Raw genomic sequence first — 25,407 nt, forward strand, 5'->3', positions numbered from 1 at the left:
GATCCCCCCAGTCATGGTTCTAGAGACCCCTAAAGATGGTCCTCAGTCACTTTGGAAAAGTGTTGTAGCTAAAAGTATTTGAATTGTTTTTCTTTTCTTTTCCAGCATCACTCAGGGATTAATTACTCCTGCCTCTGTGCTCAGGAATCACTCATGGCAGGCTCAGAGAGCCATACAGAATGCCAAGGAACAAATCCAAGTCAGCTATGTGCAAGGCAAACTCTTTACCCGCTAGGCTATCACTCTGGCCCCCAATTTTTGTCACCTTTTTCAAAGAACAGATTTTTGGTTTTGTTCATTCTCCCTGCTGTTTTTCTAATCCCTATGCCAATAATGTCTATTACTGGGGCCGGAGAGATAGCACAGCGGCGTTTGCCTTGCAAGCAGCCAATGCAGGGCCCAAGGTGGTTGGTTCAAATCCCAGCGTCCCATATGGTCCCCCATGCCTGCCAGGAGCTATTTCTGAGCAGATAGCCAGGAGTAATTCCTGAGCACAGCTCGGTGTGGCCCAAAAACCAAAAAAAAAAATAAAAATAAAAATAATGTCTATTACTGCCCTACATTTTCTCTTTTTTCCCTGTTGTTTTGAGTTTGATTTCCGTTTTCCAGGGTCTGAAAGGGGAAGTTTAGGTTATGGCTTTGTTACTCTTGATTTTTTTTTGTAGGTGGTTAAAATGATGAATTGCTCTCTAATAAATGCTATTACTACATTTAATAAATGTTGATATGTTGTATTTTCATTCCTACTTACTTAATGCATCATCTTATTTCCCTTGTGACCCATTGATTACAATGTTGTTTATTTCCATGTATGGTGAATTTTCTTTCTGTCAATAGTATTTCGGTTCACACCAATGCAAATAGAAAATATACCTTAAATGATTTCAATGTTTTTATTTCTTTGGAGTGGGGGAGAAATACTTTATGCAGCTTCTTCAAAAAGTAAATTCCAGCACTTTGACAGCTCACAGTGCTCCTTGAAATTCTCTGAATGGTTCTCAAGAACCATTTGATTCTTGCCAGTGAGATCAGGTGGACTCTCACAACCACCCCAGTGATGTGGTGCTGAGGGACCCCAGAGTTATGCTGGAGGTGCCTTGGAGACCACACAGTGCTGGGGATTGGATCCAAACCCAGAGCCTAGCATATTCAAGATGTAAAGTCCGGGGGGCCGGAGAGATAGCATGGAGGTAAGGCGTTTGCCTTTCATGCAGGAGGTCATCGGTTCGAATCCCGGTGCCCCATATGGTCCCCTGTGCCTGCCAGGAGCAATTTCTGAGCCTGGAGCCAGGAATAACCCCTGAGCACTGCCGGGTGTGACCCAAAAACCAAAAAAAAAAAAAAAAAAAAAAAAAGATGTAAAGTCCAGTATCTATGACAGTTGAATGTTCAGATATGTCAGAGGCCAGAACACAATGAAGTTTGTGTGTCTGTCATAAAGAATGCTCCCTGAGCACTAGAGAAGAATGGATCTACTGCAACTGTGGGGCCGAGAAGTCTACAAACTTTGCCTAGGGTGTAACTCAAATCTCTTATTTCCTTTTCTGACTTGTAGTCATTCTATCTATTATGGAGGGTAAATAATTGAAGTACTGGACAACTTTAGATATGCCTAGCACACTGCTGTCCCCAGAACCCTGTATGGTCCCCAAACCCTGCTAGGAGTGATCCTTGAGAACAGAGCCAGGAGTAAGCCCTGAGCCATGGTGGGTGTGGTTCAACCAAACAAAGTCACCTCCGGTGATTAAAGCCACCTTGGTGATTATTCCTATAGCCACTGCAGCTCTATTTTGGTCATTCTTTTCATAAGGTTTCCCCTTTATTTTAACTTTCATGCTGCAGGTATCTTTAAATTTAAAGTGTTTCTCCCACAGGGCCAGCGTGATAGATGGTAGGGTAGGTAGAGTGTGTGCCTTGCATAACTTTGAGCAATGACCCCCAGACCCCAAAAAAGAATAAAGAAAGATTCCCTTTATATTATAGCAATAGTATAGCAGGTAGGATGGTAGGAGGCTAGCCTTGCATGCAGTTCACCCAGGTACAATATCCAGCAGCCCATATTGTCTCCCAAGTACTGCCAGAAGTAAGCATGATTGCAGAATCAGGAGCAACTAATCTTTGAGCCCCAGAATAAAACAACAAATAAAAAAAATGCTTCTCCCACAGAGTGCTGGACTTCATTTTTTTCTCCAGTCTAATGAACTTTGTCTATTGAAATTTATAAATCTATTCTATAATATAGTCAATGTCCCTGATGCTGTATTCAACCTATTTAAACATTCGATTGTTTACATGATTGCTGGATTTATTCTGCTTCTTTGTTTTTAATGGCTCATGCTTTATTGACACCCTAGTTGTCTTTTACTGTCTCTGCATTGGTATAACATTTTCATTCTTCTAATGATTTTTCATCATATTCCCTAAGTTATTTTATTAGTGGCTGTTCAAGCCTTACCACTTTTTACATCCCAACTTTTAAGATTCTACTTCAGATTTATAAATAAGTGAAATACAAAAAACCACTCGGCTATAGCTCTATCCCTTCTTCCTTGCTATACATACTACAGCTATTACAAACTCAATGCAATACATTGTTAGACTGCTAGTAGTTTTTCCCCCAAATAATAGTTTCATGTTTGAGGAGATCTGTGATAGAGGATGCTAGTAATACCAAAGGGTTTTCAAAGTGAATAAGAGCTCTGAATTAAGGGATGAATCCCTACATTCACAACCATGCAGACTCCCTTTCACAGCATGTGTGGACAGGAAGATGAACTCTGAGCCCAGACATGATACAGTGTGGCTCCTTGGATCTTTCTGTGTGTAAGCCCATTGCACCCATAATGCTGCCACCTCTGGGGGCATTCTGCTAGTTCTACTGATAAAAGTACCAATGAAGAGCCACTGAGAAAAAAAATGTCCTGGGAAAGATAGTCAGTGCTTATTGACAAGGGGATCCTGGCAGCAAAATGCACCTTGTTCATCCCATCCAAAAGTAATGGCTAGGGACCAGAGAGATAGCACAGTGGCGTTTGCCTCGCAAGCAGCCGATCCAGGACCAAAGGTGCTTGGTTTGAATCCCGGTGTCCCATATGGTCCCCCGTGCCTGCCAGGAGCTATTTCTGAGCAGACAGCCAAGAGTAACCCCTGAGCACCGCCGGGTGTGGCCCAAAAAAACAAAAACAAACAAACAAACAAACAAAAAAAGGTAATGGCTACAAGAAAAACAAAAGAAAAAGGAAAGAGAAAAGGGAATATTGACCTGTCAAACCCCACCAAAAAGTGCTCAGGTGGAAACCCCACCCCACTCACCCGGAAGGGTGTGTTGATTCTGCTGGTGAGCGTGTCCAGGATGTGGACGTTCTCATGCTGGTGCAGCAGGATGAAGCGCAGGAAGATCTGCAGGAGGGCTGGCTCGGAGATGCTGCGCAGAAAAAGGTCCAGGTATGCTGTGGTGGTCATGACCTCCTCCACTGTCACCTGCGGTCAATGACAGAGCAGAGGGAGCACAGTGAACACCCCTCAGGGATCCAGCTTCTGCCTCCCCCATGACCCTGTGAAGGCAAAAACACACCTGCCCCTGGAACCCCTTCAGAGGAGGCACTGAACCCTAACAACTTCCACCCTTCTTCAGGCCACTTCTGCCCTTTAACTCAGCCATGGGAAGCCGAGAAAGAAAGACACAGTTCAGAGATTCTGCACCTCTAATTTCGAAAAGTCATAAAGATTTAAGTGTGTCATCAGAATGGGGAAAAAATAATGGAAAGTCTTTACATGGTCAGTAAAGGACTAATTAGAAAGCTCACTATAACCTATGTCTCTGTTGAGTCACTCCACTAATATTTATTGGATCTTTCTGTGTGCAATGAGCTAGAAGCATAGAACCTATTTCCTGGGGCTGGAGCAGTGGCGCAGTGGTAGAATATTTGCCTTGTATACGGCTGACCTAGGACAAACCATGCATGGTTCCATTCCCTGGCATCCCATATGGTCCCCCAAGCCAGGAGCGATTTCTGAGCACATAGCCAGGAGTAACCCCTGAGCATCATCAGGTGTGGCCCCCCCAAAAAATCCTGTCCAATGGGGAGACAGTGATGCATGATGGAACAAATAAAATAACAAAGCAATCACTGGGAAGTAAGAGGAACAATCTGCCAGATACTGAGACAGCAAGTTGGGAAGTTGTAAATCAAATCTCTAGAACTGGAGAGTTAAGCATCCTTTTTTAAAGTGTTATAACAGCTTACTACTTAATTAAGTCACTGTGAATTTTATATTACAAATTAATACTTTCTACGTCGTATGATTTGTTTCATGCAGAAATGGATCTGTCTTTCAGAGAAAGAATGGTTGAATCTTTCTAAGAACTGATGATTTGGTACTTACAGCATCAAAATTTTAATGTTATGAATTTTAATTGGGAGTATGTTAAGAGTGCAAATATATGTTGGTGTCTTTCTAAAAACAGAACAAAACCTCTCCAGATGCACCAGCTTTACAATCTAGAGAACAGAAATACTCAAACTTAATGCACATCAACTTCTAGGAACACAATTCTAAGGTCCAGATGATACCAACCCCGGAGTCTGGAAATCAAAGACTCTCCTGCACTAAGGCCGACATACTTGATGCTAAAGGAAACAGATGGCGATACTTTGAGTGATCGCATCTTCCGTTTTCCAGTTTCCCATTTTCTTTCTGGCTCCTTTTAGAAGTGTTAACTGTCAATTTATCATACTGCACTGGGTCCCTGTATTTTCTAAGACATTTCTCTTCTTTAGTTTTCTAGTTTTAAAACACACACATCAGTTTAGAATCTAGTTCTGCAAATCCATTGCCTATGAGGAGCTGGGCCTTGTTGGCTACATCTGTGCATAAAGGACTTCATCTATGTTGCCACATGTCCTGGTTCTTAGCCATATTCTAGAGAGGAGCAGATAGAACCCCCCTCTCTACAGAGAGAAAATATGGCTGGATTGCTTCAGTCTGCTTCCTTGATCCTGAGTGAGATGTGTTTCCCAAGGACCCAGAGAGGCCCTGAGGGATCTGAGTGTGGGGCCAGAGGACAACCTCCAGCCCCTCCAGTTCTGCATCCTCAACCTTCACTGCACCCTCAACCTTCAACAGCCACCATATCCTCTTTGAAGAGTTCTGGGAGCCCAAACACAGCTGAAGCAACAGCATTGACCACTTGGGCTCTGAACTACCTGGAGAAGTCTATGCTGCTTCCCTGCATCTGAGCCATCTTCCCACCTGTGCTCTGGGGCTCTCTGTGTCAGGCCAGGCTCTGTGCTGAGCTGCATACACTGGATTTTCTCTGCAACTTAAGAACAATGGACTAAGTTGAGTCCACAGAAGGCTTGGGACCACTTTCAGAATGACTGGCAGTCCCCAAATTGACATTTACCAGAACAGAGCTTTAAGTTATTTTTATAAAATCCAGGGCCACACACAGTAGTGCTCAGGGGGCAATTCCTGGCTCTCTGCACAGGAGTGACCTGTGTCCTCAGAGAATTCAAAGTTGGCTTTGCCACATGCAAGACAAGCATCGTATCCCCTGCACTATCCCTCTGGCCCCAGTTTAAAATAAGCTTTTGAGAATAAAGCTCCATTTGAGGAGCTTTAAGTTTGATTCTTCCCTCTTCTTTATGTATATTTTGAAAATCCCCGAGAGGGAAGGCAGTTTTTCTAAATTCCTGAAAATAAATTATGTCTAATCATTGGGCGCTCAGGAGAAATGGCCACAAAACCAAGCATAGAGTTCCCTTAGCTCAGACCCATCTTGTTGCTGCAAGGGCAGGTCCCAAGAGCAGATTCCAGGCAGAGTGTGGAGGCCAAAGGGCAAGTTCCCTTTCCCCAAAGTCCTGACACCCCAACTATCGAAGTCCAGTGAATCCTCCTGCACGCCCCCTCTGCAACCATGCCCACTGCTCAGTTTGTGTGTCCTGCATGGTTCTTAGAGCTGCCTCTGCACTGTGAATGCTGCATCTCTTCGCATTCTGCACCTCTACACATGATGCTAGAACTTTGTAAGCACAAAGGCTCAGCCATGAAATATTTAGACTCAATGTCTCTGTTTCTGGGCTGACATGAAAGGAGACATCAAACATTTGTTTACTACACTTAGGCTAGATAAATGAGAAGATTGTCTGGTTTTCTGTTTTGTTCTGTTGTTTTGTTGTTATTGTTGTTTTAAGAAATCAAACCTGTCATTTATAAGCTGAGATGATTTAAGAAAGTAACTGGAGGAGAGCATTTACATTACACGCTACACATTTTTAAAACCCTGATTCTATTAGGCTTCGAGTTTGAAAACTCTCTAAGTCAGGGTCACATTCACATTAAGCTAATACCCAATCCAGAGTGAGCTGGTTTCTCTTGTCTCACTCTCTCTTCCCTCCACTGTATTCTTACAGCCCTTGGAATCCTTTGATCCCAGAAAATCTTTTCCTGCACCATTATCTTATTTTCAGAGGGCCCCCCTAATCCCCCAAATAGGCAAACTCCTTAATGCAGATGAGACCCAGGCCTAAGTATGATCACCGGGAAGTTAAAAATGAACTACATGGGGAAGGCGGCTGTGCCAGGCAGAATCTCACACTGACATGTCTATAATGCTGCCAAGAGGAAAGATGCACAGGGCAGGATACACATACACAGGGCATCTCCTCGTCATGGCCCCAGTAAATGGGATCATCAGTCACTGATGTAAGTAGGACCTATTGCCTGACTTGGAGATGATTTCATTTACCTGTTCTAGAAAACTCTTCCTAGGAATCCTAGTAACTGTCTTCTTCTGTCTCTCTGCCTTAATGATTAAGCTAAAGGCATTTTTTACTAAAGGAAGACCCAAAAACAAGCATAACAACCATGGGAAGACTCAGCTCCTACCGTGGTGACTGTGATGGCCAAGCAGATACAGCTGAGGTCTAAACCACAGCCAGGGTCCAGATCCCTAACTATCCCACTATTAGCCTCATTGAGCCGAGCCTTCAGAAAAAGTCATCTCAGAGAGACAGCATGGATCTTAGTTAGGGGGCATGCCTTGCCTGTGCTAAGCTCCACTTTGATCTCTGACATCCCTTAGTGCTCTGAGCATGGCTGGGTGCAGCTTTGGATGCCCCTGAGCACCACTGAAGTAATGTGGGTAGTCCTGGTATTGCAGGACCTCCACATTGAATCATGAGCCTGGTGGGAGTGGACCCTGGGCTCCCTGAAGAACCACTGAGATACCCCTCTAAAATGTGGAGGGGCCCAGGAGACAGCACCAGGACCAGAACATGTGACTTGTATGCACTATGCCCCAAGTTCTCTCCCCAGTAGTGCATGGCCCATCCAGTATCACTAGGTATTGCCCTGGCATCCAGAACCTCTGGGCCCAATAGGTACCACATGGCTGGGTCCAAGCCAGAACCCACATGGCCAGGCCAGGTGTCTCTCAGAATGGCTCCACACACCTAGCATTGCTTTGTGCCCCAGGCCCATACCAAAACTAGGGTGGCGGGTGGAAATGGTGGCGTGCAGCCTAAATTCCCTGGTACTCCTCTACAGCTCAAACCCTTCCCACATGCAGGCTGGCACCAAGTGCAGCAGCCCATAGCCACAGGCGTGGAAGCACATTAGCTAGATGTGTGGCCTGGGAGTGGAGCTGAACACATGGACAGCCTGACCTTCCTGTAATCAGCTCTGTTCCGGCAGTTCCATTTGCATCTAAATTAGCACCCGGAATCCTCAGTAACGACAGGTTTATGTGTCCTGAAAAATAAATTCCCCATGAACTAATTGCTTTTTTCTGTGGTCCAGTCACACTGGAACAAATACCTGTCAGCCAGCCAGGTGTCAGGCCTTGGAGTGGGTGCCCATTGCCCCCTGGCCCAGTTAGAAGTCAGGCTTCCTTGACGCTCCCTTTTTGCAAGGCGGAGGCGACTGGCTGAGCACTGAGCTGTGAGTCCTTAGATGAGGGAAACAGCCAGGCCCTGCCCACTGAGATGAACCTGGGGGTAAGAAGGCAGGAGGAGGTTGAATCCCTGGCAAGCTGGGAACAAACACAGGCCAGAACTCTATTCTGGTGACCTCCAGAGATAGAACAAAGGACAGGCTGGTGGCCAAGGCAGCTCTGGGGGCTGCGGGCTGAGCTCAGCTCTCTGAGAACTCAAGACTCAGAAGATGCAAGCACAGAAGGGCAGATAAGACACCTGGTTCCCAGGGAGTGGGTTCCACTCTTTGCAGCCAAATATTCAGGACAAAATATGCCTGACACTTCCAGATCTGCAGAGTCCTACCATTGCTGATGCCATCGCCCTTCATACCTCCTTCTCCTCCATCTGGGCTGGGGTCCCACACTTCACTGACGGGGCTGTCAGAGGCAAGGGAGGTGAAAGCCCAAGTTTGGAAGCTTGGTGAGCTCTTGCACAAAAATATGTAGGAGGAGGAAATGGCAATGCTGGTTGATAGAAACTTTGGGTTAAGGAAAAGAGGTTAAATATGAAACAAAGCTGTCTCTCCTCCATCAGCACTTCTTTGAAGGATCTGCAATATGTTAATTAGAAAAATGAGTAGAATAAACTTCCTATTGCCAGTCACAAACTTCTCCCCTGGGTAGTCAGCTCCTTTTATTTATTTTGGGGATCATACCTAACAGTGCTTAGGGGTCATTTTTGGCTCTGTACTCAGCGATCACTCCTGGAGGTACTTGGGAAACCATATGGGTGCCAAAGATTGAACTTGGCAGCATGCAAGGCAAGTGCCCTGCCCATTGCAATATCTCTCTGGCCTGGCCCTAGACTATTTCTAACTCCACCTTTCCTATCTGGTGTGGGTTTCATTGGATCCCACGGCTTATTTTTAGCTTATCCCAGAATTCCCTACCAGGAACCTGACATTGCCACCCAGGTTCTGTGTTCCTCACATGACAGGGACTATCTCAGAAGGTGTCACCCTATGAACTGAGGGTTGGAATCAATCCCCAACTCTGGAGACCTGAAGCATAGATCTGAAATGTTCCAAAGCCCCCTTGCTCCATCCTTTTCTGTGTATTACTTGCTCTAGTTTTTTCTCAATTATAACAGAAAGAACTGAAAAAAAAAAGTATCCCCATCAGTTCTGGGGCAGTCACTGTGTTCTTAAGGGCACAGTGTTACCTCTGCTCTTTAAGGCACACAGTGGGTCAGTAAGACAAGACAGGGTAACCAGCCAAGTGAGTCAGCAATGCCAGAGCAGCCATGCAGGCCAGAGAGGCAGGGCACTCACAGGCCACTGAGCCCTCCGTAGAACTCAGCCCTTCCCCACTTCCTTGGGCATCGAAGCAGGACTCTTTGATCACAGAGCCTTCCTCCTGGTCCAGGGGATCCCCACACCCTCCTGGAATTGCTTCCCGCTGTACCTTCTCTGTTTCCTTGGTAACAAGCAGTGATGGAGAAGGTCTGTTGTCCCAAACTCCATTCACCTTTCTCTCATGTTCTGGAATCTCATCCAACCCTCTACTTCCACAAGGCACAATCTATTCCCTGTCCTAATTTTGTTCTTTTTTGGTTTGGGGTGGAGGCACTGCAGTGCTTCAGTCAAGTTTTATTTGTGTCTCTCTGTTCAGCAATCGATCCTGGAAGTACTTAGGAAGTACTTAGGGATCTAATTGTGTGGACCCCATGTACTTTACCCACTACACTGTCTCTGGTCCCTTTCTATTTCTTCCCTTTTCCTTCTTTTGGTTTTCAGGCCACACTTAAAAGTCTTAAGAGCTTACTCATGGCTCTGCACTGACCAATCACTCCTACTACTAGTTGGGGAAGTGGGTGCCAGGGATTGAACCCAAGTCTGCTGTATGTAAGGCAAGCATCCTACCTGTTACACTATAGCCCCCCCTTTTTTATTTCTTAGCAAATTTTTCCTTCTCTCCAATAGCCAAAGGACCACGAGAGGACTGCCTCTGATCAGGGGGAAAAGTCCCAGAGTCCCTGGGCTGTGGCAACCGCTCAGAGGAAAATCAATAAATGTGTCAAGAAGGGAACCAGCAGCTCCCTTAGCAACAGAGAAACCCTCAATTCTCACAGCCCACATAGGGGGCCTTCATTAGCAAGGGGGCTGGATTAATTGGACAATACATAGCAGCAGAGAAAAATTTCCTTTTATAGTACAAACTGTTTCATGGCAAACACAGAACCTAACTCAAGCCATGTTCTTGAATAGTGGCAAAGTGATCCATTGCGGGGGGATATAAAAAGCTTCTTAAGACTTTCCCCTAATTTCTCTTCCTGATTAACAAGACAACACTGCTGAATTCTGATAAGGAGGACTTGAAACCCAGCACCAGCAGAGGAACGGGCTAAAGTCTTGGTAGCTTCTGTCCAGTAAAAGTAACTAAGACTAGTTATCTCAGAAAGGGCACTGAAGACCCGCCACCTCTGTCCCATTCATTCCACCTGCCTGCTGGGCAAAACCATGTGATATGGGGGTGGAATTTATCCACAGACCATCTTCTTGGAGTCCAAGACAGTATCAAAGGCAAGCAAAGAAGAGCAAAGACAGCTGTGGCTCCTGGTTTACCTTCCATAAGACACACAGAGACTCCAGACAAAAGACAGAAAAAACACACTATGGGGCCGAAGAGACAGCACAGCGGTAGGGCATTTGCCTTGCACACAGAAGGACAGTGGTTCGAATCCCGGCATCCCATATGGTTCCCCGTGCCTGCCAGGAGCAATTTCTGAGCGTAGAGCCAGGAATGACCCGAGTGCTGCTGGGTGTGACCCAAAACAAAGAACAACAACAACAAAAACACACTAGTGTCTGTCTCCATGATGTTCATAATTATTGTCGATCTGATTTTTGCTGTTATCCCAAACTGCTCATGACACAGCCCTCAAAACCCACAGGACAAGGCACACTGGGGAGGCAATGTCAGAGTTCTCTTTCTGTCGTCTGACTTGCAAGTCATGGATGCAGAACGAGGAAAAGGAGGCCCTTACAAACAATTCCGGTGGGCCCGAGGAGAATCCCACCACCAGAAGCTGTCTCCTTCCTTCCTCTCCTCCTGCCTTTCGGATTCCCTTCCCACAACTTGTTGAAGTACTTGTAGCATATTTACTGCTGCTACTGCTGCTGCTGCTGCTGAATGTCTGAATTCTCATAGGAGCACATGGGACGAGAATCAAGATCCAAAACAAGGTGTGCTCCAGCTTGTCTGAAATGGGTGCCACTGGCTGCCTTTGATAAGATGGGGGTTCTGTGTGAGCTTTTTTTTTTTTTACTTTAAAATTTCTCTGCAGAGGGAGGGTAGGACCCTATCTTTTCATAATTTTAATGCTTAAGAACCAAAGCCTTTGATACAGCATTATTTCCCTAAAGCACTTGTTGAAAAAGAAAAAAAAAATCTAATTTCCCATTTCAAATTGAAAGTGAAAGTGGGCTTAATTTATAGCCTTATTTTTCCCCTCCTCAGTGGGGAGAGAAGAGGCATGAAACATATGGAGAGGTCAGGAGGAAGCTGGACAGCACATTATACTGGGCAGATGGGAGAGGTGGGAGGGGGGTGGAAGAGAGAGAGAGACAAAGGGAGAGAGTGAAGAGAGAGAAAGGGGAGAGAGAAAGAGAAAATGGAGAGAGAGAGAAACAGACAAGAGTATTCAATGAGGAGTTTTGTCTATGGCACTTAGACTAAGCATGTGAGGGTATATGTAAAATGAGAAGTTGTGTATGTGCATACAAAGAGTAGTTTTGTGTGTGCCTACAATGAAGTGTGTGTATGTTATACATACACAAAGAAAAATTGTCTTCCCAGGTAATGGTGAGTTATCTCCCCAACAAAACCACAAAGTCAAAACAATCCTCTGGACAAAACAGTTCAGGTCTTACTGGTCAGGCAGAAAGGCATGCAGGAAAGAATAGGTGAAGACACAAACAAAAGGGGCCAGTATGATAGCACAGTTGGGAGAGCACTTGCTTTGCAAACAGTTGGCCCTGGTTCAATCCCTGGCATCCTATATGGTCCCCTGAGCACTGCCAAGAGTGATTCTCAAGTGCAGAGCCAGTAGTAAGACCCAACTCAGCACTGCTAGGAGTGGATCAAAAACAAAAGAACAAAACAAGAAAAGTCACTTTATACTTGGGACTTGTTAACTGGCTATGTGAAATATCCCAGCCTCTGCTCTTAATGTCTCTACTGGGTTCTGATGTAAGTACTAACTGTTCTTAATGTCTCTGTCAACTTCAACAGTGAGTTCGGACATGGGAGTAACACTGTACTGAACAAATGGCACCTGCTGCTCGCTGCCCAGGTGACCTAAAGTTTGGGCAAATATACAAAATATACAAATATACAAAGTTGTATATTTGTCTCTCTCTTTTTGTTTTTGTTTTTTTGGTCACACCAGCAGTGCTCAGGGGTTACTCCTGGCTCTATGCTCAGAAATCGCTCCTGGCAGTCTCAGGGACCATATGGAATGCCAGGATTGAAACCACTGTCCTTCTGCATGCAAGGCAAACACCTTGCCTCCATGCTATCTCTCCGGCCCGTATATTTGTCTCAATTCCTACTTGGTGGAGGCTGAAGGTGTCAATATGTCTACCCAGGTCAATTTCATGTGCAAAATCGCCCTGTAAGCCAGGTAAGTTTGGGACCAAATCCTTAATATCACTCCCAGGCTAGTATGAGCCCCATAACCCTCAAAAGTCAGCCCTTACACAGCAAGTCTACATCCAAGTTAAAGGCTCCTGTCTCAAGCAGACAAATACCAAGGCCCACAATGTGGGAAGCATGTGGTCTGACCAAAGAAAAATATGTCCCTGCCAAGTGGATGAAGGCCCGTTTCTTCCTGAGGGTGGGCAGAGCACAAGGAGGACCAGTCTAGCTGTAAGTCAGAACTCTCTCCCCTGCAGATCATCTGAAGGCCTCTATCTGCCCAGCAGTTACAGTCATAGAAGCATCCAGCTTCTCATCAATGGATCAATATCTTGTTAACAAGAAATGAAATTTGAGGTTTTCAGTAGGTACAACTTGTCTCTAAGTTCTCTAAAAACAGAACATTTGGGGCGGGAGCATAGTACAATGGGTAAGGCGCTTGCCTTACACATAGTCAACAAAGTTCCAAACTAGTGTTATAGGATCCCCTAAACACCAACAGGAATAATTCTTGAGTGCAGAGTCAGGAGTAACTTCTGAGCATGGCCAGATGTGGCCCACACAAACAAATAAAAATACCCAGAATATTCTTGTTTTTTTTTTTCTGGGAAAGAAAGCTATTTTTTGGTTCTGTTTGGGATCATACCTGATGATACTCAGGGCTCACTCTGGGAAATGCTCAGTAAAATATGGTGCTGGGGATCCAAGGTACCACCATTCCCCTGACATGCAAAGCACATGCTCAGCCATGTGAGCCACCTACCCAACCCAAGAAACAAAGTTGACAGCTGAAAAACTACATTTCCCTTCTTCCTTTATGTGGCCAGTGGGGTGGAAACAGGGTCGGTCTCTGAAATAGGAAAAGATCATTAAATGGAGTTTTCTGTTACCCACAGGTACAGCTTATGCAAATGGACACACTGATGATTTGCCTTGAAAGTGAGTTGCTACAGAGATCCCATGCCTGGTGTGTGCCTGGCATATAACAGGCGTTCAAAGTCTATTTGTTGAATGAGTGAATAAATAGATGTTCAATAACACAGGAGCCCATGATACATCAGAAAGGTAACATGAAGACTGTTCCCAGGACCTATTCTCCAGAGAATCCTCCAAAAGAGAGGAAATGGCATTCAAACTCTTATTAAACTTAAAATTCATAAGGATAAATTTTAAAATTATTTCTAATATTTAGCATCATCCATATATTGTATGCTGATACTTTAAGTACCAATGGAAATATGCCAAACTGGCTTTCTGATTCACTTATGTGGAAAAGCAGTATTTGAAGACCAATGAAGCAGGGACTGGGGACTTGCGGATCAGTGACTTGCAAGCAGGTGGTCAAGAGACAAGTCCAATGCCCAGAACTGGCCCCACATCACTGGCTGTAACCCTGGAGCTGCAAGTGTGACCCCTATGTACCACACAGAAAGAGGAAAGGCCAAGGTTAAATATTAATTTTTAAGGGGTCAGATTGATAGCACAGCAGGTAAGGTGTTTGCCCTGCAAACTGACCCAGGCTGATCCAGATTCAACCCCGAGCATCCCATATGGTTCCCTGAGTCTTTTAGGAATAATTTCTGAACTTAGAGCCAGGAGTAAGCCCTGAATGCCATCAAGTGTGACCCCAAAAAAGTTAATTTTGAAAATAAAAACCTATGATATTCATACATGTATGAAAAAAGAAGACAGTGGAAATATTTGTGTGACCATTCAGAGGACCCACTGATGTCTTGGGGATGGATCTCAAGAACATCAAACTGACACTGGGTGGCACTGGGAAAGTGCCTGGCATAGAGGCACAGCGGGGCCCTGCTGTTGACCCATTTGTGCACCCCTCAGCTTCTGCTCTGCCAGTCTGCCCTTCTTCCACCTTGGGTGCCACCTCCTTCCCTCATGCTGACAGTCTCAGGCCAGTTATTCCTCCTCCTTAACCTGAAGGAACCACTCAAGTGCTTCCTACCCAAGCTAGAATTCTAAGTGGACACCCAGAAATCTAAGGCTTCTAGAAAGGGGGCCATACACAGGGTTCAGAAGTGATGTGAGGGATACAGAAGATCCTGGCTCTTTCACTCTTGTTACCTGGTACCCAGGGCATGCCAGTCCTGTCTCGACATCTCACCTGCCGTGGCTAGAAAAGCTGCAAGTGCCTCTGATCTACCCTGTCACCCAGCACACAAGCTCACATGCCAAGGGCCAATGTCATCAATGTGCTATAGTGAAAAACCTTTCCCCTAAGAGAGGGGGCAGAGCCTTCCACCCAGGCTGGACTGAGCATAAAGAAGGAGGCTCTACAGGAGGGTAAGTAGAGACACTCCAGGGAACCTCAGACCAATAGGTTTCAACCTTGTCTGGCTTCACACCCACAGACCCAGGTCTGAGAAACACTGCTTTGAGGCAGTCCTAATGCTCACCTCAAACCACTTCCTGGCCCTGAAGCAGAGGGTCTGAGGCTAAAAGGGGAGGGGAGGGATTCCCTTCCATCCTCCACTCCTCCTTCAGAGCAAGTCTCCGAGACTTTGCAGCACCAAGTCCTGCTCTCACCCTTAAAATGATGGTGTTGAGACAGAAGGTCCATGCCTTGAGCTTCCCAGACCTGAATCTTTGATGGCACAGAACTAATGGAACCAAGGACTCAAGTAACTCTGCTCTAGCAACTGTGTCTTCCAGCCGAATTGATAAAACCTACCCATGCATGGGGCTTAGGAAGTACAGTGGCTCTCTTCAGCTACTGGCCTGAACTAGCTATGTGTTTATTTTCATGCGCATCATATCCTAGGAGTGGAAATACAAAAAGAGGAGCCAAGTCATACTCTCTGCTGGCATTGACAGGGGGACAAGAAGTTGAGATAGCAGTAGCATTCAGCCCACCTTCCTCTGATCTGCCAATTGCCAAATGCCAATATCCTGTCATCTTGAAAGATCAGACTTGTTTGTTCCTGCAATGACCCTGTCTAGCTACTCTCAGTCCCCTTTTTGCCCTTCCCTAAGGAGGGGCAATCTAATCTTTTTTTTTTTGGGGGGGGGGGGTTGGGTCACACCTGGCAACGCTCAGGGGTTACTCCTGGCTCTAGGCTCAGAAATCGCTCCTGGCAGGCTTGGGGGACCACATGGAATGCCCAGATTCAAACCACAGTCCTTCAGCGTCTAAGGCAAACACCCTACTGCTTCACTATCTCTCCGGCCCCCCAATCTAATCTTTTTGATAAGACAAAGCCTCAGCCTGCTGCTCCCAGTGGCCAGAATACTGGTGTACACAATTCTCCCTGTATCTCTCACCCCAGAGGCCCCAGAGCACCGAGTGGCTAATTTGTGGTTAATTTAATCAGGTCGTCCACCAGCAGCTAAACTGGTGTTAGAGGAGCAGCTCTGGCCTTCTACTTCCTTCATTCACTGCCTGCATTTGTGCCCATTAGAGTTCAGACCTGCAAGCCTGGCCCAGGCTCTTTAGCCCTCACTGGCTTTTCTGTAATCTGCAGTGGTATGGGTTCAGTTCATACTGATTCCTGAGCCTGCCAGGGTCAAGGCAAGGCCCATATGCTCTTGATGTGGCTCACTCAGAGCAGATGACAGTGACAGCTGCCACTTGTGAGTGACACACAGGCCATGGTGGAGGGGAGCTCTGTTGGCCCAGTCAAACTTGGTGACTATAGGGCTAAGCCTCCCCCTTTCCTCAGCCCCCCTGAGTCCAGTCCACTCTGAGTAACAGAAGCCCAGAACAATCCCCCGAAACAATATCCAGAAACCCACTAACCCACTACCCACTGCACTGCTAAGTCCTTCCAAAGGATACAGGTGAGACACACAAATGTTGGAGGGTTGGGGGCCAAATCTCACCAGAAGTAGCCACCCTGGAAGGGAGCCATGAGCCATGAAACTAAACTGTAACATGCAGGCAAAACCAGGGCAGAAATCCCTGCACAACCTTGTCGGTGCCCTGTACCATGCCTGTTTCTGGCCATAAAGGTACTTTTTAGTGTAAAATCACACACGCGCTGTATCTCCAAACCCAGGTGAATGAGTCTAAATCAGGGTCGCGTGGCTCCCTGTGTGTGACACCAGGCGGGGAAAATCCGCGAAAGTACACCGGCCCAGTGGGGCTCAGCTGTGAAAGACTGTGAGTGTGACCTGTCTATGTCTGTCTACTGTCCTCTTGCGTGAAACTCTTGCGAGTGGGGCAAAAAGAGGCTCAGAGGAGCACGGCCGCTCCGCTTCGCTACGCGGCCGTGCACTCTTTCTAAGGAAAGAACTCCATTGCAACAAGAAGGAAAAATCACACTAAGAACGGCGCTATATCACAGAAGCAAACATTTCTCTCTGGACTGTCTTCTCTGTTGCATGCTCGGGCCTAAGATTTGACCCAGTGTGAGGCTTCATCCACGGAGGACTCCCCTCCCTTAGAGGCAAGTCAGCCCATCCAGAAAGGGAGGAGCCAGAGGAGTGTGCTGCCTACATCATATAGACAATGAATACCACCACAACACGTAGAAAAACCCACAATACAAGTGTGACAATGGGGAAACAACGCAGGCCAGCATTAGACATAGAGAATGAAGATGACAATTCTGAGGACCAGATAATGACTGAACAACTAATCAACCTCTCAGATAAGGACTTTAGACTAGCAATATGGAAGGTGCTCAACAGACTCCAAGAAACCATGGATCGAGTTGAACAGAACACTAATAAGAACCAAGAAAATATGAAGGCAGAAATGACAAAACTCCAAACTGAAATAACATGTCAACTAACAGGACTGAAAAAGTCAGTAAACGAAGTGAATGACAAAATGGATAAGCTCTGGGACAGGGTATCAGAAGCTGAGAATAGACTTGGTGCTGTGGAAGATGAGATACATAACAATTCCATACAGCAGGAGAGATTGGACAAAAACTTAAAGCAAATGAGCAGACAATGGAAAAATTAGTCAAAGAATGGGAACAGACGAAAATAGAAGTCTATGATAAGATCAACAGAAACAACTTAAGAATCATTGGAGTCCCAGAGACCCAGGAAGAAAATTTCCAGGAAGAATCAATGGTCAAGAAAATCATTAAAGAGAAACTCCCAGAGCTAAAGAATATATGTGATCAAATCCTGCATGCCCGAAGAGTACCAACCAAAAGAGACCCCAGAAAAACCACCCCAAGACACATCCTAGTCACAATGACAAATCTCACAGATAGAGACAGAATTCTGAAAACAGCAAGATCAAAAGGGGAAATCATGTTCAAGCAAGCTTCCCTGAGATTTACAGCAGACCTGTCACCAGAAACACTCAATGCCAGAAAGCAGTGGTGGGATATTGTGACAAGACTGAATGAAATGAATGCTTCACCCAGAATACTATACCCAGCAAAACTCACTTTCCGGTTTGATGGAAGAATACATGGTTTCACAGACAAAAAACAGCTCAGAAACTTCACAGACACAAAACCAGTCTTAAGAGAAAAACTGAAAGACCTAATCTAAGACAAGACTACCCAAAAGACACACCAAATTTTGAAATAAAGATGGCGTTAAATCCCAGGACAATTCTTTCTCTCAACGTCAATGGACTAAATGCACCAGTTAAGAGACACAGAGTGGCTAAATGGATCAAAAAACTCAATCCAACCTTCTGCTGCCTACAAGAAACGCACCTGAATAGTCAGAACAAACATAGACTCAAAATAAAAGGCTGGAGAAAAGTTATCCAAGCAAACAACACCCATAAAAAAGCTGGAGTGGCCATACTAATATCAGATAATGCAAACTTTATACTCAGGAAGGTTGTAAGGGACAAAGACGGACATTTTATATTAATCAAGGGGTACGTAGAGCAGGAAGAATTCACTCTCCTAAACATATATGCACCGAATGAGGGGCCAGCAAAATATTTAATACAACTCCTGACAAATCTGAAAAATAATATCAACAACAACACAATAATTGTGGGGGACCTTAACACGGCTTTGTCAACACTGGACAGGTCAACCAGACTGAAACCCAACAAGAATATACTAGACCTGAGGAGAGAAATGGAAGAAAGAGGCCTAGTGGATATATATAGGACACTCCATCCCCAGAAACCTGGATACACATTCTTCTCCAATGTACATGGGACATTCTCCAGGATAGACTACATGCTGGCACATAAAACATACCTCCATAAGATCAAGAGGATAGAAATTTTGCAGGCTACCTTCGCTGACCACAAGGCTCTGAAATTATTTGTGAACTCCAAAGGGACTCAGAAGAAACACTTTAACACCTGGAAGTTAAACAGCCTCATGCTCAATAACCAGTGGGTCCGAGATGAAATCAAGGAGGAAATCAAAAGGTTCCTGGAAACAAATGACAATAAAGACACAAACTCTCAGAACTTATGGGACACAGCAAAAGCAGTACTGAGAGGAAAATTTATAGCTTTGCAAGCACACATCAGGAAGGAAGAAGGAGCTTACCTGAGTAGCTTAATGACACAGCTAATAGAACTAGAAAATGCTCAACAAAAGGACCCAAGAATAGGAAGACAGAAGGAAATAACAAAGCTGAGAGCAGAAATCAACGAAGTGGAAACTCAAAAAACAATCCGAAAGATCAACGAAAGCAGAAGTTGGTTCTTTGAAAAAATAAACAAGATTGATAGACCACTGGCAAACCTAACAAAGAAAGAGAGAGAGAGAAACTTGATAACTCGTATCAGGAATGAAAAAGGAGAGATCACTACTGATATGACAGAGATTCAAAGGGTAATCAGAAACTACTTTGAAAAACTCTATGCCACTAAAAATGAGAACCTGGAAGAAATGGATAAATTCTTGGACTCTTATAATCTTCCACGGTTGAAGGAAGAGGATGTAGCATATCTAAACACCCCCATCACCATTGATGAAATTAAAACAGTAATCAAATGTCTGCCGAAAAACAAAAGCCCAGGTCCAGATGGATTCACTAATGAATTCTATCAAACTTTCCAAGAGGAACTACTGCCAATCTTGGCAAGACTCTTTCATGAAATTGAACAAACAGAAACACTTCCAAATAGCTTTTATGAAGCCAACATCACCTTGATACCTAAACCAGACAGAGACGCTACCAAAAAAGAAAATTACAGACCAATATCACTGATGAATGCAGATGCAAAGATCCTCAACAAAATCCTGGCAAATAGGATTCAATGCCTCGTTAAGAAGATCATCCACTACGATCAAGTAGGTTTCATCCCAGGAATGCAAGGCTGGTTTAACATCCGTAAATCTATCAACATAATACACAACATCAATAACAAGAAAAATAAAAACCACATGATCATATCAATAGATGCAGAGAAAGCATTTGATAAGGTCCAACACCCATTCTTGATCAAAACTCTCAGCAAGATGGGAATGGAGGGAACCTTTCTCAATATAGTGAAGGCCATCTACCACAAGCCAGTGGCAAATATTATCCTCAATGGAGAAAAACTGAAAGCCTTCCCTCTAAATTCTGGCACAAGACAAGGCTGTCCTCTCTCACCACTCCTATTCAACATAGCACTGGAAGTACTTGCTATAGCGATTAGGCAAGAAAAGGATATCAAGGGAATCCAGATAGGAAAGGAAGAAGTCAAGCTCTCACTGTTTGCAGATGACATGATACTCTACTTAGAAAACCCTAAAGACTCTATCAAAAAGCTTCTAGAAACAATAAACTCATATAGCAAGGTGGCAGGCTACAAAATTAACACACAAAAATCAATGGCCTTTCTATATACCAATAGTAATAAGGATGAAATGGACATTAAGAAAACAACCCCATTCACAATAGTACCACACAAACTCAAATATCTTGGAATCAACTTGACTAAATATGTGAAGGACCTATACAAAGAAAACTATAAAACTCTGCTCCAAGAAATAAGAGAGGACACACGGAAATGGAAACACATACCCTGCTCATGGATTGGCAGGATTAACATCATCAAAATGGCAATACTCCCCAAGGCATTATACAGATTTAATGCCATCCCTCTAAAGATACCCATGACATTCTTCAAAGAAGTGGATCAGACACTTTTGAAATTCATTTGGAACAATAAACACCCTCGAATAGCTAAAGCAATCATTGGGAAAAAGAATATGGGAGGAATTACTTTTCCCAACTTTAAACTGTACTACAAAGCAACAGTTATCAAAACAGCATGGTATTGGAATAAGGACAGGTCCTCAGATCAGTGGAATAGGCTTGAATACTCAGAAAATGTTCCCCAGAGATACAACCATCTAATTTTTGATAAAGGAGCAGGAAATCCTAAATGGAGCAGGGAAAGCCTCTTCAACAAGTGGTGTTGGCACAATTGGATAGCCACTTGCAAAAAATTAAACTTAGACCCCCAGCTAACATCATGTACAAAGGTAAAATCCAAATGGATTAAAGACCTCGATATCAGCCCCAAAACCATAAGATATATAGAACAGCACATAGGCAAAACACTCCAGGACATTACAGGCATCTTCAAGGAGGAAACTGCACTCTCCAAGCAAGTGAAAGCAGAGATTAACAGATGGGAATATATTAAGCTGAGAAGCTTCTGCACCTCAAAGGAAATAGTGCCCAGGATACAAGAGCCACCCACTGAGTGGGAGAAACTATTCACCCAATACCCATCAGATAAGGGGCTAATCTCCAAAATATACAAGGCACTGACAGAACTTTACAAGAAAAAAACATCTAACCCCATCAAAAAATGGGGAGAAGAAATGAACAGACACTTTGACAAAGAAGAAATACGCATGGCCAAAAGACACATGAAAAAATGTTCCACATCACTAATCATCAGGGAGATGCAAATCAAAACAACGATGAGATACCACCTCACACCCCAGAGAATGGCACACATCACAAAGAATGAGAATAAACAGTGTTGGCGGGGATGTGGAGAGAAAGGAACTCTTATCCACTGCTGGTGGGAATGCTGTCTAGTTCAACCTTTATGGAAAGCGATATGGAGATTCCTCCAAAAACTGGAAATCGAGCTCCCATACGATCCAGCTATACCACTCCTAGGAATATACCCTAGGAACACAAAAATACAATACAAAAACCCCTTCCTTACACCTATATTCATTGCAGCTCTATTTACCATAGCAAGACTCTGGAAACAACCAAGATGCCCTTCAACAGACGAATGGCTAAAGAAACTGTGGTACATATACACAATGGAATATTATGCAGCTGTCAGGAGAGATGAAGTCATGAAATTTTCCTATACATGGATGTACATGGAATCTATTATGCTGAGTGAAATAAGTCAGAGAGAGAGAGAAAAACGCAGAATGGTCTCACTCATCTATGGGTTTTAAGAAAAATGAAAGACACCCTTGTAATAATAATTTTCAGACACAAAAGAGAAAAGAGCTGGAAGTTCCAGCTCACCTCAGGAAGCTCACCACAAAGAGTGATGAGTTTAGTTAGAGAAATAACTACATTTTGAACTGTCCTAATATTGAGAATGTATGAGGGAAATGTAGAGCCTGTTTAGGGTACAGGCGGGGGTTGGGTGGGGAGGAGGGAGATTTGGGACTTGGGTGATGGGAATGTTGCACTGGTGATGGGTGGTGTTCCTTTTATGACTGAAACCCAAACACAATCATGTATGTAATCAAGGTGTTTAAATAAAAAAAATTATGCATTAAAAAAAATAAATAAATAAATCAGGGTCGCACAAGAAACAATCCAGAGCAGGCTAAGGGTGAAACCCGTATATTCTGGCAGTCTTCTACCTAGTATGAAGCTTGCTGCCTGCCAGAACTATTTTATTGAGTACAGAGATCATTCCTGGGTGGGGCAGCAAACCCACCCAGGTTTACAAGGAAACCAGGGATAAACTTTGTTTTAGGTAAAAATAAACCCACCTGAGAGGGAAAAACTAGCTGAGAGTGGTATTTCAGCCCACAATTTCCAATTGTAAGCAGAAGCCCAGCAACAGCCACCAAGGACACAGCTCAGGCCTGTGCCACTTACTATGTGAAATGCTTCTACATTCTCCCAATTAATCCGCCAGGCTCTGGTAAGTCAGAATTGGGTTTCTCATCTTACAAGGGCAGAAAACTGAGGCTTGGAAAACACACCTCAGGAACAGAGGAGCTGCACAAGGGTTAAGGCATTTGCCTTGCATGCGGCTGATCTGGTTCAATTCTAGGGATCCATGAAGCCCAAGAACAGAGCCAGGAATATATACAGTGTCCCAAAGAGTGTGACCAAACTCCCACCACCCAAAAGTACCCCAAAAGATAGATACCAGATCTACTACTCAATTTCATGCTCCATATTAAATTTTGAGGAAAATAGAGTTTAAACAATTCCTTGATGGTTATATCCCCTGGACCCCAAAACCTGAGCAGAATCACTCCACGAGTGTTGGAATTCCTTGAAAGTTAGACCAACAATGTGGTGATGAAGTGAAAGGTGTCTTCCATTCCAAGAGTTCAAGTTGGCTATTGGAGGATATAAATCCAGGCCAGCACTTTTAACTCATCAGACATCTTACCTCTGGAAATCAAATAGCCAGAAGAGGTAAAATTCACCTGAGTCAGCCGTGGGAGAAAGGCTCTTACCATCAAAAGAAAGAAACAAGTTGGGGCCCGGAGAGATAGCACAACGGCGTTTGTCTTGCAAACAGCCGATTCAGGACCAAAGGTGCTTGGTTCAAATCCCGGTGTCCCATATGGTCCCCCGTGCCTGCCAGGAGCTATTTCTGAGCAGACAGCCAGGAGTAACCCCTGAGCACCGCTGGGTGTGGCCCAAAAACAAAAACAAAAAAAGAAAGAAACAAGTTGCATGGGAGATACCAAATGCTCTATGGTCTCTGGGATGAGAATTGATAGAGGCCAGTAGACAAGAGGACAACTGAAGAGAATCAGGATCTACAAGAATAATGTCAACTCCTGCTCCAGGGAGCAGCCCTTAGGGTCCCAGTCATCACAATGGGACATGTGCTGGCACTGAGTCTTCATTAGAGATGCAACATGGAACCCTTCAGCCTCAGTGACTCTAGCACCCTGTCCCAATATGGCATGATTTCTGGCCCCAAGGAAAAGCATCCCATATGTTCAAACTTGGCTTTGAAGACAACAACAAATAAGAGCAATTATTTTTTAATTTATGTAACATTGAATTAAAGGAGCATTCTACTGCCTATTTACCATATTGTTGGGGTGCAATATTACCATGCCATCCCCATCATCAAAGTGTTGGGGATGCAATATTACCATTCCACCCCCATCATCAAAATGTCAACTTTCTTCATCACTGTCTACTGTTCAGCTGCCTGGCATCCTTCCCCTTGACCATTTTTGTGGTCAGAATCTAAGGCATCAACCCTGTCAGTCCTTGCTTAGTTTTATCATGCATCACACAGGAGTGAGATCATCCAGTTAATTTCCCCTGACTTGGACTGGAGCAATAGCATAGTGGTAGGGTGTTTGCCTTGCGTGCTGGTAACCCAAAACAGACCTGGGTTCAACCCTCAGCATCCCATACAGTCCCCGAAGCCTGCCAGGAGCGATTTTTGAGCACAGAGCCAGGAGTAACCCCTGAGCACTACCAGGTTTGCCCTCCCCCCCAAAAAAAATTTACCTGACTTAGCATGATGCCCTTCAGTTCCGTTAATTCTGTATGTAAAAGTAAGCTTTCACCTCGAATAGATGAGCAGAAGTACATTGTGCATATGATACCTTAGCTCTCCCTGCTTCTCTGTTAGGTACTAGGGTCATCTCTGAATCTTGGATACTGCCTATGGCACTCTAAAATAGGCACAGGTTTACATATATCTATAAATTTGTGCTTTTGTGTTCTTGAGACAGACATCTAGGAGTTGGGATTGTTGGATCATGTGGTAGTTCTATTTAGAATTTCTTTTAGAAATCTTTACACTGCTGCCAGGGGAGCTGAACCCATTTATATTCCTCCAGGAATATATATATTCCTGAATATATTGAATATATTCCTTCAGCTTATATTCAACAGTGCATGAACACTCCTTTTTCTCCACACCCCCACCAGCTTGTTTCTGGCCTCTTTGCTATAGGTTATTCTCACTATGTGAGGTGTTATCGCACTGCCACTGTGATTTGCATTTCCTGATCATCAGAGAGCTGAACTTTTCTTTTTTTTTCATGTGCCTACTATTTATAGATCTTTGGAAAAGGGTCTGTTCATCTTTTCTCTCCATTTCTTGACAAAGTTGTTTAATTTTTGGTTTTGGTAGTGGAATTTATACTTCAGTGGATATTATTAGCTCTTTGTGTCAGATTTACTGCAGACAAATGTTTTCTCCCATTCCATAGAATGTAGTTCTACTTTAGTTATAGTTTCTCTCACAGGGCAGCAACTTTTCAGTTGATGTAGACCCCTTGATTTATTGTTGCTTTTGTTTTTCCTGTCAATGAAGACATCCTCTCCAATCATTGAAGAACTCTGATGAAGCCAATATCATGTTTTGCTTTTGTTTCCTTTGGAATATTTTTATGAATTTAGGTCTAACGTCTAAAATCCATTTTGAGTTCAGTCACAAGCACTATGTGAAACAGTGGTTCAGCATCACACTTTGGCTATCCAGTTGTCACAATCCACTTCTGAACATCCGTGGGACAATTTTCACAGTCCCGGATATATGTTAGAACCACTTGTGGAGCTTTCTCAACACCCCTGGCCTACCCACCCTGATAAAGTTGACTGAGAACTTCTAGATGTGGTTAGAGGATTCGTTGCCCCATCAGACATTCTGACTGATGGAGTTATGGCCACACCTGGTTTTTACTGAGCAC

The 25,407-nt window shown here is 44.3% G+C and overlaps 1 protein-coding gene across 1 annotated transcript in view; it reads right to left on the bottom strand.

The window, feature by feature from the left end:
• FHIP1A (FHF complex subunit HOOK interacting protein 1A) overlaps positions 1-25,407 on the bottom strand; it is a 90,410-nt gene that overhangs the window by 23,421 nt on the left and 41,582 nt on the right. Inside the window, exon 5 of the mRNA XM_049770192.1 lies at positions 3,313-3,480. Within this exon, the coding sequence (XP_049626149.1) occupies positions 3,313-3,480 (168 nt within the window). The remainder of the gene's footprint in view (positions 1-3,312; positions 3,481-25,407) is intronic.

This window comes from Suncus etruscus, chromosome 3 (genome assembly GCF_024139225.1).
Source record: "Suncus etruscus isolate mSunEtr1 chromosome 3, mSunEtr1.pri.cur, whole genome shotgun sequence".
Classification (NCBI taxonomy): Eukaryota; Metazoa; Chordata; class Mammalia; order Eulipotyphla; family Soricidae; genus Suncus; species Suncus etruscus.